This window comes from Episyrphus balteatus, chromosome 1 (assembly GCF_945859705.1).
Source record: "Episyrphus balteatus chromosome 1, idEpiBalt1.1, whole genome shotgun sequence".
NCBI classification, from domain to species: domain Eukaryota; kingdom Metazoa; phylum Arthropoda; class Insecta; order Diptera; family Syrphidae; genus Episyrphus; species Episyrphus balteatus.
The window spans coordinates 148324891-148342592 of NC_079134.1; the positions used below are offsets into that span (position 1 = coordinate 148324891).

Consider the following 17702-nt stretch of genomic DNA (forward strand, 5'->3'; position numbering starts at 1 on the left):
TTAAGTTTCCATAATTAAAAATTCATTTTAATTCACTCTGCTTTAGTTAAAGTCTTTACTTTTAATGGAAACTTTATATTTAAAACTCCATTAAAAATATCCCAGGGATTTTTTTATTTTTTGAAAAATTAAACTGTCAAAAGCTACATTTTTGTCAAATAAAATATGTTTAAATTTGAAGGATAAACAATATAAAAACTCAAAAATGATGGCCCTTAAGTATTTTGCAGCTAAAACGCCAGGCAAAAACCCACAGACTGTGTTACGATATGCAATATCACGAATAGAACTTATAACAAAAGGCTGAGCATAAACTGAAAATATGTATTTTGCAGCACGACAACCGTGTTTTTTGGAGGTGAAGCAGTTGATATAGTATATGTGACAATTGCCCACGTACATGACTATTGACTAATTATAATAAGTGAATTTTCGTTTGTTTAACCCGCATACCTTCCCTTAATAGAGCCTCGACTCGCAGTTATTTAAAATAATATTACCTTTATGGCATTATTTTGAATATAAACCAATTCTTAGTTAGCAACGGCTCGCATGATAATACCAATATATAATAGGCAAAAGATTCGCATATTTGCAAGTGCATAGAAGCATAAATCCATGAAGATTTGCCCTATTGAACAGGGGGTACATTCTATAAAAAACGAAACGCAAACGATCGTTCGTTTTTGAAAAACGAAAGAAAATTTGCGACAGATACAGAACAAATTCTTTCGTTTTTCAAGTTGTGTGAATCAAACCTTTCGCACACACGAAAACGTTTGTTCGTTTTCGCCATACAGAATCTCACCCCAGCTTTAGCTCCATTAAAATCACATCACAAAATTTAAAATAAAGTTTTAGAATAATTTGAGGTAGGTACTTTTACCAATTACAATTACCAAACGTTGGTCTTATGATATTGATTGAACACTTTTTCACCATCTCAATATTTCCATATTTATGCATATTTTATTTATTTTTAATTGTCAATTGACAATGAAGCTTTTTTTAATAAAATAATAAATGAAATGACATTTGACGCTAATGGAGAGTGAATAAATAGAAACCCTGTCTAAAACCTCCATTTGCTCTAAAAATCCCTCTTAAAAGGTCGAATTTGGTGTTTTAACTAAAACGACTTTTAAATTTAATGATCAATTAGTTAATGATGCCAAACTTCAAAAAAGTCCTTAAAAGAGACTGAATTAAACGAATTTGGTTTTTAATTTTAAAATTCCCTTTTTTAATGGCGATTTAAGTTTAATGGAGAGTCAATAAATTGGGCCTTAGATTTTGAGATATCAAAAATTTCTATTTCCAATTTCTTTGAGAAAAATATTATTAAAAAAAAAAATGTAAATATACTTAAGACGATCAAATACGGCGTTTTGAGATTGAATAAGAAGTTTTGCAATAGGGGTATTCACGACCCGGTTTAACAAAAAGGTGTAAAAATGCAAAATTTTGTTTTCTACTACCACAACACAATAGACAAATTTTGCAATAGGGTTGGGGTATAGCAAAAGTGTAAATGTGTAAACAAAATGTTACACTTTTGCACTTTTACAACGATACAAGACCATTTGCATCGAATTGTGAATACCCCTAATAATTTAACAGTGATGTAATTGGAAGTCAAAATACTAAAAAAATGATCTAAAGAATTCTGAATTGGACTAAAATCCGAAAAACAAAAATTATCCCAACCCTCATCGTCAGCTTAGGCTCTTACTCAAACAAACCCAAACAGCTGTTTCAGAATTTGGAGGGGGCTCGAGCATCTGTGCTGCCTCTAAATCTCTAAGATTTACGAACAAGTTTCAGTTAATCATGTAAATTATGATGAAATCAGCTAAATAAAAACATGATCTTGAAGGCTTGGGGGGGGCTTGAGCCCCCTGAGCCCCCCCCTCAATACGCCACTGTTCTAGAAGCTTTTGTTTTTTTTTTTTTGAAAAATGGGTATTCACCGTTTTTTGTTTACATTATTTAAGATGCATTCACAATATGACTCCGAATAATATTAAAAATATACTCATGTGTGAGAATGGGTGTGTTTAACAAAAGGAGTATGCAGAATTACAGAGACGTGTTCGCATTTTGTGCGATCGGGCCTCTTAGTCAGCTATTACATGACATGTTATAAAAAGACAAGGTATGATCATTAGAGCCGCCATCTTACAAAATGGGGTAATAAGGTTTTGACGTTTGGCTTTTGGCAAGTCAAAAGCAACAACAAATTCCAAGACAAATTTGTTTACAACAACAATTTCAATGGGCTGGGCTGTCAAAACCTTAAGTAGCCATAAGTTTTGACAGTTCTCGATACTGAGTTTTTTCTAATGATCATACCTTCTCTTTTTATACCATGATTTTGATAATCATTCTGTGAGGCGCGTACTATTACACGATGCCTCTTGAGTCAAAGACTCAAATTTGACATTTCTCTTTTGATTTAAGTATTGTTGTTGTTGTATTCCACCAAGAAGCAAAAAGAAATGAAAGGGAATGTTGAAAAAAGAAAGAATGGAAAAAGAAACGACAAAAAAGAGTCTCAGAATTTTGGCCCACGACTCTCCGGTCGGATAATTTTTTGTTTTATCTTCTTTCTCTTTTGCACTCATTAGTTTTGAAAAGAGGCGCGCCTCTTGAGGCTTCATGTAATAGCTGACTTATGGCCGATGGGGATGGCCTTAAGGCCCAAGTACACTAGCCCGAAAAATTAATGGAGCAAAAAAATTAAGCGATTTTTTTCAGTGATTTTCTATAGGCTGTTGGTCAGCTATTACATGAAGCCTCAAGAGGCTTGACTCTTTTTTCTAATTTTCTTTTGATAATCATTCTGTGAGGCGCGTACTATTACACGATGCCTCTTGAGTCCAGGACTCAAATTTGACATTTCTCTTTTGATTTAAAATTTGTTGTTGTATTGCACCAAGAAGCAAAAAGAAATGGAAGAGAATGTTGAAAAAAGGAAAAGTGGAAAAAGAAACGTCAAAAAAGAGTCTCAGAATTCCGACCCACGACTCTCTGGTCGGATAATTTTTTGTTTCATCTTTTTTCTCTTTTGTACTCATTACGTTTGAAAAGAGGCGCGCCTCTTGAGGCTTCATGTAATAGCTGACTTGGAAAAATTATAGCATTAAAAAAAAAAAAAATATGATGAAAACAACATTCTTCTTATTTTACGATTTTAGTACAAAATATTTTTTTTTACAAATGGCGAAAAAGCACAATCATAAGAAATATCACAAAAACAAAATAAATAAAATGCACGACTGGGTCGCACGAACTTGCTCTAAGGGTTGAAGTTGCTAAAAATTTTTAGAATTTTTTGTTTAGAAATGAAGTAAATGTAGTTATTGTATGTAGGTATATAAAAAAAAAAAAACAAAAAATAAAAATAAAAAAACATAAAAATCGTTTTTCAAAATAATAAAACAGCATCTGCAATTGAATTGCCCTACTTTTTAGTACTTAAAGCTGCTTTGAACTACTTTTTCAGTATAGCAAAATAGTTCAAAGTAGTTTTAAGTACTAAAAAGTAGATAAATATTTCCAAAGGAACGCAGCTATTGAAAAAGAAATTTATGATACATAAATATCTCAAAACCTTGCTTGTTTTGTTTTTTTTTTTTTTTTTTATTTCAAAGTAATGAATGGTTTTTTGAACTAAATCTCAGTTTGCGTCTTCTGATTTGGACCTAAAAAAAGCAACATATTACATCAAAAAGAACTTAATTGGAAATTAATTTTTGGGAGTTTATAGTGATGACTGATGAGTGTAGCTTAAAAACTAGACGTGTTCGAATAAATCTGTAAGCAGTTTTGAATTCAGCACACTAAATTCAATGGAAATTACCTAACAATGTTCTTGCTCCCAACTTTTTTTTGTTTTTTTTTTTTTGTCGACCATTGTTATCAAACTGCAGTAACTTCAAATTAAAATATCTCGGATTATAAAAGAGATATAGCCAGAAGATTTTGAAAGAAGAAACAAAATTCTTATTGAAAATTTCAAAAACAGTAGGTACTGAAAAAATTTCCTCACATTGTAGCATAATCTTGGAAACATGTGTTTTTGCATTTTCTAATGGTAATATTTTTAGAAAAACCTGAACTGATAGAATATTTTTTTGTATTCAGATTCGAATTCAACAGTCTTGTTTGGTTTATTCATCATACAAAAGGTTATTTTGTTGTACAGTGCAATGATATGATAATTTTTTTTTTTCGAAAAGTTATAAAAAAAATATAATACAGTAAAATAAGGAGAAAAAAGGGGTAAATCTCGGAATGAATGTTAGTAGAAATTTTTTTTGCTCAATATCTTCCTTTTGCCATTCTATAACATATCTCAAAAGTCTAGAAAAATCTCATGTCCGCTTGTCGCGATTTCAAGGTCAAATCGCGAAATGGAGATTTTCAAAATTAGCAAAAATAGGCTATGGTATTATATACACATATGATACATGATTTCAAGGTATTTTTTAATGCTGATTCCAAAATCTAAAATCAAGACAATCTGACGTCTCTGGAAAAAGTTATACCTGTTTTTCATCTGTCAACTCATATTATTATAACAGTTGCAAACTTACTGCCGAAAAACCCTTAAAAGTTATGGTAGATGAACCAAATTTTGCATGAAGATTTTAGAATCCATCATTATTAAAAATCAAAACAATCCCTTACAAAAAATATATATACCTACGAAATAATGGTATTTTTTGATGGAGCGGCAAATTTTAGGATATGCACTAAAGAAGATTCTTGTTCATCTTAGGAAAAAGTGCTAATAGGCTAACTTTTTTCATTTTAATCTTTGTTTGGATATGCTTTAACTACCCTCAAAAATCTAAAAAAATCTCATGTCCGCAAGTCCTAATTTTCTTGGGTTGAAAATAAGGTGCAGATTTTAAAAAATTAATAAGAAAAGTTTAAATTTTTATATGTATACCAACATAAGCGACATGATTTAAAGGTATTTTTTAACACTAATGCCAACAAAACTCCCAAACAAGTCAATCTGACTATCCCTGAAAAGTAATGCACCTTATTCATGTTGATCTGACACAAATATATGAAGTGTAGTTTTCCAATCGCTACATTTGTTGAACTGGTCAAAACCAAACTCCTCACAAAATTTCAGCTTCTTACGATGAGTAGTTTCTGAGATATAGGGCTTCACAAATCGCAAAAAACCTTAACTGACTCACTGACAGATCATCAAAATTATGGAGAGCCCCGCTATCGTAGAATCTTGAAATTTTACACGGTGATAGGACTTGTGGTGTATACAAAGGGAAAAATCGAAAATTTGAGATTTTCAATTCAGGTGGCGTGACATCCATCCATTTCCGCTGTATTTTTATCAAATATTATAGAGCACTTCTGATTTTATCGTAGAATCAATTTTGAAATTTGGTAGAATGGTAGCGCTGGTAGTTTATGCAAAGAAAAAAAATTAAAGTTTGAGAATTTAAGCCAGGGGGCGTAACAACCGCCCATTTTCACTGAATTTTCATTAAATATAGAGATTTTCATAGAAAAACGAACATTTTGCAAATTAAGGAAAAATATCGAAAAATGATATTAAATTAACATGCTTTATGTTTTATCATAATTCGATCATTTTTCACTGAGATACAGCCCACCGAAAATCACTAAGAAAATCGCGATTTTTTTGTATTTCTTTAATTTTTTAGTATCTATAATAGGTGTGTTTTTTTGTTTATCTATATAGATTTTGTGCAAAAAAACGACATCGGGATTTTTGAAATCCATGCAAACATTTGGCACCACTGTACATATACTTTGGCAGCTGTCTGTCAAAAATGTTGCTTTTGTTTTTTTTTTATTTTAACTCCGAAGTGGGAATGCCATTACATCCATGTTGGATGCAAACAAAAATTTTCATATGGCCATGGCATCCATGTTGGATTCAACAAAAATTGTTTTTTCACAAAAAACCAAAAATTATCTGTATATTCTTAGCTACATTTTAAGACCATGACCATTAACATTAGTTGCGTCGTTCTTGTGCTTTGTATATAAAATCTGTAGTACTATCATGAAGTGCAATTTTTTAGTTTGTTCGTTACCTGAGTGGTCGCGAGGGCGCTTAGATCGAATTAATAATGGGAGTAAGGAGATGAGATATACATTTCTGTTTGAAATTTGACATATTTTTTAGCTCGTTCGCTAGCTTACTTTTTTGGTGGCGCTGTTTTTTTTCATGATAGTACTATAGATTTTATATACAAAGTTCTTGTGTTATAAGCGTTTGAAGGTAGCCATATTGAATTTTTTTTCGATTTTTAAAAAATCAAATGTGAAAACTTTTTTATTTTTATTTCTAATTTTTCGAAAAAACTTTGGTAATTTTTTATACATATCTGTTCAACAATCTTATAAGGATCCATTTAAGACTTTTATCTGAAAAGTGCATTGCGTATATCTCGAGATATTAACATTTCAATGCAACCATGTCAAACAAATTTTTGATTATTTTTTTCTATGAGAGTTTTTTTCAAACCTCGTTTTCTCCGCTTTTTTTTTTTTTGTTAATATTTTCAGATATTTTTGTATGAACACAACAAATAAAGTACCTTGGCACTAATGTTTTTATCGAGAGAAAGTAAAATCTGGATCTGGATTTTTCAAAAATCTATACAGATAAAGTTTTTGTTGTATTTAACACGTAAATTGTTTTGATTTCAAAAATCTCGATGTCGTTTTTTTGCACAAAATCTATATAGATAAACAAAAAAACACACCTAATAAAACATGAGCTAACATATGAGCCTATGTAAAAAAGCATTATGGATGCAAGAGAGATAGCAGAGTAGAGGTAGAACTATAATTGAATCATTTATTTGCAAAACATGATAAGTCCACTTTTTTTCAAAATTCGTTTTTTTGACTAAATTTGTACTCCAGGGATAACCACGTCTGTCTTTAAAATATGAAGTATCTACTCCATCTATATCCGATTTTACAGCTACGCGAAATATTTTTTTAGTATCAAAAACAGAATATGTCCCGGACTTATCATCTTTTGAAAATAAACAACAGCTTCTTTTTGTGTAAATGGTATATTAGTAATGGTAATGGCTGAAAATCTTAAGTTTAAAGCTTCTTTAAAGTTAAATAAGCAGTCCGGACATTGTATTTTATTCTCAAATACAATTGTTTGATAGACTGGGGCTAAAAGCAAAATTACATATCCATTTAAAAACTAATTTCACATCCGTTTATTTCCAAAGTATGATAAGTCCAAAAGCGTTTTTATTTTTTATCTTTTGAGCTATCGCTCCAAAAATTAAAAACGAAACGGTATTTTGTAGCTAGCCAAGAGTTCTAGAGAATATATTTTTTATAAATTCTTCTACGCATATCAAAAGAAAATAGAACGTTTTTTTCTTCTCCTGAAAAATTTAAAATCATGGACTTATCATGTTTTGCAAATAAATGATTCAATTGGGATAAGCTTCTGTCTGTTTTACTAATTTTCAATAAAAACAATTGATTTAAATTAAGTTTGTACCGTCATGTAAACGCATCTTACTTTACGCGAATCGCATAGCATAATAGAGGTCGGGTATAGTATACCAGAGTGCACCAAATGCGAACATGGCTATTTTTATACCTTTTGTTATACCAATTCACTCATGAATATTTTTATATCATTCGGAGTCATATGTTGTGAATGCAACTTAAATAATATATACAAAAACCGGTGAATCCCCAACTAACAAGAAGCTTCTAGAAAATGCAACGCCGACAGTCGACAAAATTCTGACCGGCAAATAATTTTGCTTTCAGATTATACAACAATTGCAGATAAAATAGACGGTGAATCCCCATGTAACGACTTTAGCGTATAAAAAATGCAATGCAATATGTTATAAAATGAACTGACTATCAAATTCAACTTCAGTTTATCCAACAAGTTGCAGTGCAATAGTAAAAAGCTGTATATTCCGTTTGGTCTTTACTGTTTATATTTTTCTTTACAAGAAGTTTTATTACAATTTTCTATTTAAATCTGTTTTTATAATTTTGTTTGTTTGATTTGAAAACAATTAAAAAAAAGGTAAGTTAATTTAAAGAAAAGTTAAATTAGCATAAGGGAACACAATGGGTACATATTTTAGAACATTCATATGAATTCGAATCGGTTTACGGGAACGGAAATCCGGTGATATAACATAATACACAGTTATTGCGATACTCGTTGAACGCAATTCGAAAACACGACAGAAGTTTTTCATATTTGGTATTACTTTTGGCGTTCAACGTCAAAATATTTTTTTTTTTTTATCTGTGTCCATGTTATGTAACTTTTATCACTGGCGATAAAATATTTGAATCCGTTTTATCCCATCAAAATAGTGAACATTTCGTTCAAAGTTATACCTACCTTCTTAATTTATTAATTCTGGAGTTTGAAAGAAAATGGACAGGTTCAGAAACGTTAGGGACTAAATATTTAGGTAATTTCTCGCTCTCTTCCAACTAACATTTCAGCTTCGTTAAATGTATTACAGAAGCTAAATTTCAGCTTCTTTAAGGTTGTTGGGCATGGAAAAAGGAGAACGTTATACAAGTTTGACGAAGCTTTACCGAAACTCTACCAAAGCTTAGAGATTTGACAGATCGCTTCGGAAGAGCTTGTATAGCTCTTTAACACATGTCTTATAGAAATTAAAAAAAAAAAACAACTACATTAACAAAAAAGAAATGTATTTTTCAATTGGTTTTGATTTGATTTTAAATCATGAATTTTATCTTTTAATCTGAAATTTATATAACATTCCATTAGTTTTTAGTATATTTATTAATAATAATCAGCTGATTGGTCAACTGTCAAAAAAAAAAAAAAAGTATGTGTTTTTTAACAATTCATATTTCGAAACGCAGAACCTTAAAACAAAATCCGTATTAGACCCCTGACTTTTTTATTATTATCTTTCGAATGATGATTTTCAAATTGTCAAAAAAAATTTACCCTTCCTACATATAATCACTACTTCGTCAAAGGTCTACCTCATGTTTTAGTTTTAGAAAACCATTTATTACTTGGTTTTGAAAATTTTTAGAATTTTTTTCAATACCATTGTCAGTCTTGCAACGAATTTATCTATCGATTAAAAAAAGATTTAATTCTTTACACTGTCGAGTTAAGAAAATAGCCAATTTTTTGCAATTTAAATAAGTTTTATTGTGAACCCGGAATAAAACGTTACAATATATTTAATTTTGAATTGAAATTTTTGCCGCACTGCGAAAATTTTCAAGTGGAACTGGAGAAAATGGCGTCACTTTTTTGTGGTGGCTGCCATGTATCATCGATTTATAAGACGTTATCACGTCAAAAATATACTGGTATTTGAAACTCTATTTGTCAGAAGAGATTAGTTTTGTTTTAATCCAAGATACATTTTCCCGATCTCAACTTTTCATTTTATTAAGGCCTTTATGGCCCACCAAGTAGAAATCGTAAAGTAGACCCACTAAAATTGGGAAAAAATTTTTGACAAAAAACTCAAAACAACTTTTTTTCGAGATATAAGACATCTTTTTTAAGAATGGCGTCACTTTTTTGTGGTGGCTGCCATGTATCATCGATTTATAAGACGTTATCACGTCAAAAATATACTGGTATTTGAAACTCTATTTGTCAGAAGAGATTAGTTTTGTTTTAATCCAAGATACATTTTCCCGATCTCAACTTTTCATTTTATTAAGGCCTTTATGGCCCACCAAGTAGAAATCGTAAAGTAGACCCACTAAAATTGGGAAAAAATTTTTGACAAAAAACTCAAAACAACTTTTTTTCGAGATATAAGACATCTTTTTTAAGAGGTCTTTAGGCTTGGCCACACCGGAGGGTACGCGGTAGAGGTACAGGTAACGGTACGGGTATTTGTATGGAAAAAATTCCAAACTGACACATCAACGTTCGGGTGTGGAATTTTTTTAATACAAATATCGTTGCCGCTACCCGTACCGCTACCGCGTACCCTCCGGTGTGGCCAAGCCTTTTCTTTTTGGGCCTCAACCAACAAGCTTTCGGAAGCCAGCTCTATCCTTATCATCATCATTCTTAATAAATATTTATTAAAGTTGTTTAACCGATTCTGTTTAATTCAGCTTTTATTAAAGAATATTTTGACGACTTTTACTACTTTTATTTTTTTGTAATTTCTTGAATAAAAAAATGTATTCTTTTCACTTTTTAGATGCCTAGTTACGAGGAGTGCATAGCTAAAATAGCAAATGAAGTTTCTGTTCAAAAGGAAGATCGACAAAAGTACACCAAAGATTATGAGGTTATAATTAATAATATTATGGAATTAATGCAAAAAACGGATCCTGTTTTCAAAAAGATATATCGTGGACCAAGTCTATTCGGTAAGCTGAAAAAATTGCTGTTTTATAATTATCCATTAGTTATAAATGTTAAAAACAAAAACTAAATTTAATGATAAACAGAAAACAAGGTAGGTACATTATGTTAACGCAATCAAAATCTTCGAGTTTGACAATCACGTTTGTTTAGTTGGAATCAAGTTTATTGTCTGGGCAATAAACGGAAAACAACTATATAGGAGTGAAGGACAATCTTCCATTGTTTAGTCGATAAATGCAATTTTATCACAAATTGACTTAAAAAAAAAACAAAATATTTGAACACAACGGCAACACCTACAATATTTAAATATATATTTTTAAAAAGCTAGAAGCTTATTCATACTTTTAAAATTAAAATTAAGTAAATTAAAGAAAGATTTTTGAAAAAAAAATTATTGAACAAATTTTAACATGTCCTTTTTAAAACTTTTTCATAATATAAAATGCATTTGTGAAGAATTTTTTTTAAGTTTTGAAAAACAAAAATTAACTTAAGCCAAAAAAATGGTTTTGTTAAAAAAAAAAATTTATTTTTATTAAAAAAAAACAATACGGCAACATCGGCGATTTTTAACCTATAAACCAGGGATGGCGAACCTTTTTAGAGCCTCGTGCCATTTAAAAAAAATATTTATTTGAGGTGCCTTCGGCGTGCCATACAGTTTTGATCTAGTTTTTTTTTTGTGACCACTAGAAGCAAAAATAATTAATTTTAAACTACGCAGAGTTTTATTTGTAAACACACCTATTAATTTAAATTTGAAAATAACAGATTTATTCGTGTAGTTTGTTTTAATAAAAAAACAAAATTTCAGATTAAAGGCATAACTAAATGGCCACTTTTTGCAAAGGAGATTTACAAAACTATTATTTCTTTATAGCGCTATTTGTTTAAAAAAAAAACTACAAAAATTGTTTTTGGAATAAATAAAATAAGCTTTCTGCATCATTGTTTCAAATTTTACGTTCGGAAAAACTGAGTTTGAAAAAAATAAATTTGAAATTTTTCACTTTGCAATTTTTAGATGTACCTCAGCAAAATAAAACAAAAAACAAAAAATAAAAAGCGAAGGAAATATTGTAGTATGACTTCTCTTGTTGTGAACTCGATGCGAAGTACATAGTTTATATCAGGGCTACGTTTCGTCACTTTAAGCAAAATGCAGGTTGAACTGAAAGGAAAAGTTGGAATCATCTGACAATCTGCTTCTAAGCGAATCTTTAATGTTATTCATTTGGACAAATTTTTTTGGAATTGTTCGTCGTATTGCCCTCCGCCCTCTCTAGTTCGAGTGATTCCAACTCTTTTCTCGTTTCGATTAGATATGTTAAGTTTATCAAAGGACGTCGTATCAGGGTCTATAGTAGACCTAGCATTTAAGATAATTCTTTAGTTTGTGAAAACCTAATTACCTGCCGATAAAAAACTGTTCAGTTAATTTTCTCAAGAAAAATTTTACTAAAAATCGTTGAATGTCGCTCAAATGGCAATTGGATTATTTAATTGGTGGCGTGCCGGAAATATTTTATGGCGTGCCACCAATGGCACGCGTGCCATTGGTTTGCCATCCCTGCTATAGACTTTAAAGTAGGTATTTTTAATTACCGGCTTTTGAAAAAAAGATCATCAAAATCAGAGCTTGTACGGCTGGGTTCCCTAATACTGCCAATTTTTGAGCTTTATAGTTACTCTACTATTACACATTCCTATAATTTGTATGGATTAAAATACTAAAATTGTAATTATTTTATTTGTATAGGAAGCTACTTGGACAACATAAAACTCGTTGCTCCTGACGAATTTGATGTACACTTTTTACTACAATTTCCGTTTCATGAAAGTATTAAAGTAGAACGGGATTTTCAACGTCCCGGAAATGTCAAGCTTCAACTTCCTTTAACTTCATATGTATACGGTACAAATTCGGAATTGGTCTGGCAACATTTTAAGAATCTTGCCGATAGTTCAAGATATTTTATGATCGATAAATTAAAGGATTGGGTGAAAGAAATTTTAGAAAAAGCCCAAATTGACAAATATTATGTGAATACACCTGGAGGTGGAAAATATCAACTTAAATATATCACAAAAGGCGTTGCACACACAGTAATATGTAAAAATGTAAATGATGGTCGTGAAATATCATTGGATTTGGTTCCAGCTTTTAAAATAGATCTTTCTCACTGGTGCAATAATAATTGGTTTGCTGAAAGAGAATTTCCGTCAATTGTTGGTCAGAATCAGAGATTTTATTTTGCTGTACCAAAACCATGTGGACGTGATAGGGATGCCAATATATCGTTTTCTATGTGTATGCCGCATTTGGAGAAAGATTTGATTAACGGAAAACAAAATCTCAAGCCAACTTTGAGACTTTTAAAGAGCATTCGTGATAAAATCGATGGAGGTTATCTCATGAAGAGTTATTTTATCAAGGTTGTATGCATGAATGCGAATGAGGGTTATGTTCGGCATTATGCCTTTTGGAACAAGCCATTAGGAGAACTTCTTTTGTTGGTATAATTTAATTTATATTTTATTTTCAATTCAAAGTATTACTTATTTTGTATCATTAATTTTAGATGCTTGACGAAGTTATAAATTGCTTGAATAGAGAATGCATACGAAACTATTGGAACCCATCAAAGAACTTGCTGGAAGGTCTTCCAAGCCAAAAAGTGTCTGACTTAAAGCAATCTTTTCAAAAGGTCAAAAATGATTTGAATACATTTTCCAGACAACGGGATGTTAATTATCATGAAATACGACGTTTATTTGGTAAGTTTTATTATTTTTTTTTTTTTTAAGGGTACTGTTCCTTTCGAGTTGGTAAAATACTCATGAATAGATTATCTGCCTGAATAGTTAGGAATTGTTGTTTTTATCCATTGAAAACCAAGAGTAAAGGACTTTGCACATGAGAGCGACCAACGCATGAACGAATGGACGAACAAACGAGATTTAACACATTTCTACGACTCAATTTCAAACAAAAAATGATTCAAATTATAAGAAACCAATTGATACTAATGTTAGAATACTAAAATTTGCATTTTGTTTGCTAAAATAAGAAAAATTTGTAAAAACAATTTGGTAGCATTTTGTTTGCTAAAATAAGAAAAATTTGTAAAAACAATTTGGTAGTTACGAATTGCAGTTTGGTTGCTACGAATTGTCAAACTCTATTCGCGTTCCACATACCATCCACACTACAACGAATAAATTGTTCGCGCGCGACTTAACCTCAAAATTACTCTTGTTTTTGTTTTCTATTATACAATTCGTCGCTGTCTGCGAATTGAAATATTAACTCATGTGAAAGATATGTCAAAATATGCGACCATCCACAGTTCGCAGTTCGTAGTTCGTAGCTCATGTGAAAAGTCCTTAAAGTACTAGTAGAAGTAAAACTATGTGGTTCCTTTGAATTTGAAAAAAACCGCGTAAAAATAAATTAGAAAATGTGAGAACTGCATAAACTTTTCATTAGATAGACTCGTTAGTTTTACTTTCCAATTTAACAAGTAAATTTTTTCCAAATCAAATTTTGATCAATCGGTGTTTTTTTTTTTATAACTGATTTGTATTTTTATGCACTCGTGAAATTCACCTTTTGGCCCGCCATCTTGGATTTTAGTTTTTTATTAAATAGTACAGGAAAGTTAGTAAAAAAACAGGCATATTGTGGAACGAAATATAGGACGGCTGAATTTTTCAAATCTGAAAGAGGGATATTAGAAAAGCTTAAGTCCTGGTTTTCGGGACGCCACCCCCCTGGCGAAATCCGCCATTTTGGAAAACACGAATCGCTCTATATCTTCAAAACTATTTGTCCTAGAGAAATGGTTATCAGAAAAAAGTTCTTGGAAATTTAATTATCTTTCTCTTTGTAATACATTATTATTCTGAGCGGGCAATATTTTTGAGGTTATGTTGTTTTAATTTATTTTTTTTCGGTTTTTTTAAGATTTAAACATTCCCGGTAATAGTAACATAATTTTTTAAACAGTTAAAGTTATAGACCATCAAATTTCCAATAATTTGGTATATTTTTGAAAGTCATGCGATGTATGAGTCGAAAGTTATTGATCATAAAACTATAGTCTAAGTACAGGAAAGTTAGTAAATAAAAAACGAAATTTTGTGAAACGAAATATAGGGAGGCTTATTTTTAAAAATCTGAAATAAAAGTTAGAAAAAAGCTTAAGTCCTGGTTCTCGGGACGCCAATCCCATGGTGAAATTCGCCATTTTGAAAAACGCGAATTGGTCTATATCTACTAAACTATTGGTTTGGCCGAATAAGTTACTTAACCAAAGTTGTAGGTAATATAAATATCTTTTCTTGTGCATTCACTGTTTTTCAACGAGGACAACACTTTTGAGGTTATGTTGTTTTATTTTTTCGGTTTTTTTAATTTTTCTCAGCATCTATGATAGAAACATAATTTTTTAGCATGAATAAAGTTGTAGAACATCAAATTTATATTAATTTGGTATAATTTTGAAGATTATATTTTTAAACCAAAGATACGGAATTTTAAGAGCAATTCCTTTCAATATTTTCAAAAAATATACTAATATGTTTTTGCATAAGATATGAAAAAAAGGCTCAATCTTTTATGTAACGTAAAAACAAGAAACAAATGATATGAGAGGGAGTTATTAAGGTGGGTAACGGTAAACTTAGAATATTGTGGTACACATATTTTGCTTTAAGTCAAAATCCAACTTTTATGATGCTAAACATTATGTTTCCATCATAGAGACTGAGAAAAATTAAAAACCGAAAAAATAAAAAATAAAACAACATAACCTCAAAAGTGTTGTCCTCGCTGAAAAACAGTGCATGTACAAGAAAAGATATTTATATTGCCTGCAACTTTGGTTGAGTAACTTATTCGGTCAAGTCAATAGTATAGCAGATATAGACCAATTCAAGTTTTCAAAATGGTGGATTTCGTCTGGTGGTTGGCGTCCCGAGAACCAGAACTTAAGCTTTTCTAATACCCTTCTTTCAGATTTGAAAAAATCAGCCTCCCTATATTTCGTTCCACAAAATGCCTGTTTTTTTACTAACTTTCCTGTACTTAGACTATAGTTTTATGATCAATAACTTTCGACTCATACATCGCATGACATTCAAAAATATATCAAATTATTGGAAATTTGATGGTCTATAACTTTAACTGTTTAAAAAATTATGTTACTATTACCGGGAATGTTTAAATCTTAAAAAAACCGAAAAAAAATAAATTAAAACAACATAACCTCAAAACTATTGCCCGCTCAGAATAATAATGTATTACAAAGAAAAAGATAATTAAATTTCCAAGAACTTTGGTCTAATAACCATTTCTCTAGGACAAATAGTTTTGAAGATATAGAGCGATTCGCGTTTTCCAAAATGGCGGATTTCGCCAGGGGGGTGGCGTCCCGAAAACCAGGACTTAAGCTTTTCTAATACCCCTCTTTCAGATTTGAAAAATTCAGCCGTCCTATATTTCGTTCCACGAAAAAGTCTATCTTTCCTGTACTAAAATATCTCGACTTTTATTCGTCCTAGGTAAAAGTTGGTAATACAATAAACGTAGACAGTTAAATTTCTCGTCTTTTATGTTAAAAACACTTTATCGATATTCTGAATATTAAAAAAGTTACATGTCAGAAAAGTAAAAAAAAAATATTCAAATAAAAAAAAGTCGGAAAACTGATGAAATTGACCTTGAAATTCTCGACAACTCTGCTGATCAGCTTTTTTCTTTATCCGTATAAGAACAAGCTTGTAAGAGATTACTTTCAATGCGAATAAGCTGAAACACCCTCTATATTAAGACTTAAGTAATATTCAGTTATTCTGTGCTTGAGATTTCTCTCTTACGGGTCAATCGAATGATTTATTTACTTTAATTGCACTATCGAAAAGTCTCCAAAGCTTTTTATATAATTATGTACTTATGCTAGTCGTTTTTATGTTCAAGAAATATAAGACACTCGAAATAAAGCTATCATAAAACGAAGACGTGTTAAGTGTTCTCATTTATATTTGCATGAATTATAATTTGCATGATTAAAGTACTTATAGCTAATCAGAAGTGAGAAAAAAAGCCCACTTGATTTTATTGTGCATGTTTAGACATTTTATTAAAAGTTTATGAAAAAAGATTATTTAATTTAATTCCAAAGTTTTGAGTAAAGTAAATTAAATTAATTATGAATGCGAGAACAAGTGCGGGAAGATTTGTCGAAAGTGCGACAGTCCCAGAGCTTAAAGCTAAGCTTGAAGAGCTAAATTTATCCACGTTGGGACTAAAACCCGCATTGAAGCTACGTTTAGAAGAAGGAATAGCTCTCCTCGATGATAATGGATTGGAGGAGCTGTTCTCTAATGTTGATATCGATGAGGAAGATGACGAAGATGACGTTGGAAACGATGGTGATGCTTCTGACCATTTAGAAGATGAGAGAGCTCTTTCACAGAGATTAGAAAACTTACGTGAAATTGTCAGAAAGAAAGAGGAGATTGCTTCTTTAGAGAAGAGATTGGCCGAACTAGGCAGTTCAAAAAGTGATGTGCGATCGCCAATGTATACATTCCGTGATGTTGAGGACACGACACCAACGTTCTCAGGGGACGACAATTATCCCGTTAAGAAGTGGAAAGTTTTATTTGTGCCAGACGATTATTGAAGGGAACGGCGAAATTGGTTTTGCGATCGACTTCATGCCGTTGTTGGAGCGAATTAAAAGATGCCTTACTATCTGAATTTCACAATAATGCTACTGCTTCAGACATCCACAACATTTTGCGAACGCGTAAAAAGCACAAAGACGAAACGTTTTTACAATACTTGTTAGCCATGCAAGAGATCGCATCACAGGCCGAGATCGAAGAGCCAGAGGTAATAAGTTACATTATTAAGGGAATTCCCGATTCATTCCTTAACAAACAAATTCTCTTAACTGCCAACAACATCGTCGATCTTAAGATTTTATTAAGAAAATACGAAAATATGAAGCTAATTGATCCTCCGACATCTACGCAAGCAGTTAAAAAACCTACCATGCAATCCAGACACGTTCCAAATCCGCAAAGCATTCCAAAATGCTTTAACTGCAATGAAACAGGGCATATTTCCACCAATTGCCCAAAACCTCGAAGGGAAAGGGGTTCATGTTTTCGCTGTGGAAAATTGGGACATGCAATCAAAGATTGTCCACAACCATCATCCGCCGTTCTGGTAGTTCAAGAACCTGCAACGCAAGCACAGAAACAGGCTATTTCG

The 17702-nt window shown here is 31.2% G+C and overlaps 1 protein-coding gene across 2 annotated transcripts in view; it reads left to right on the forward strand.

Annotated features, from left to right (window-relative positions):
* The first annotated feature begins 7933 nt into the window (after positions 1–7933).
* LOC129906784 (cyclic GMP-AMP synthase-like protein) overlaps positions 7934–17702 on the forward strand; it is a 33460-nt gene continuing 23691 nt past the window's right edge. The window contains exons 1-4 of one of the 2 annotated variants that reach the window (XM_055982703.1): positions 7934–8095; positions 10245–10416; positions 12177–12934; positions 13000–13195. In XM_055982703.1, coding sequence (XP_055838678.1) covers positions 10245–10416; positions 12177–12934; positions 13000–13195 — 1126 coding nt within the window. In that variant the 5' untranslated portion in view covers positions 7934–8095. The remainder of the gene's footprint in view (positions 8096–10244; positions 10417–12176; positions 12935–12999; positions 13196–17702) is intronic. The other variant, XM_055982704.1, reaches the window with a different exon arrangement.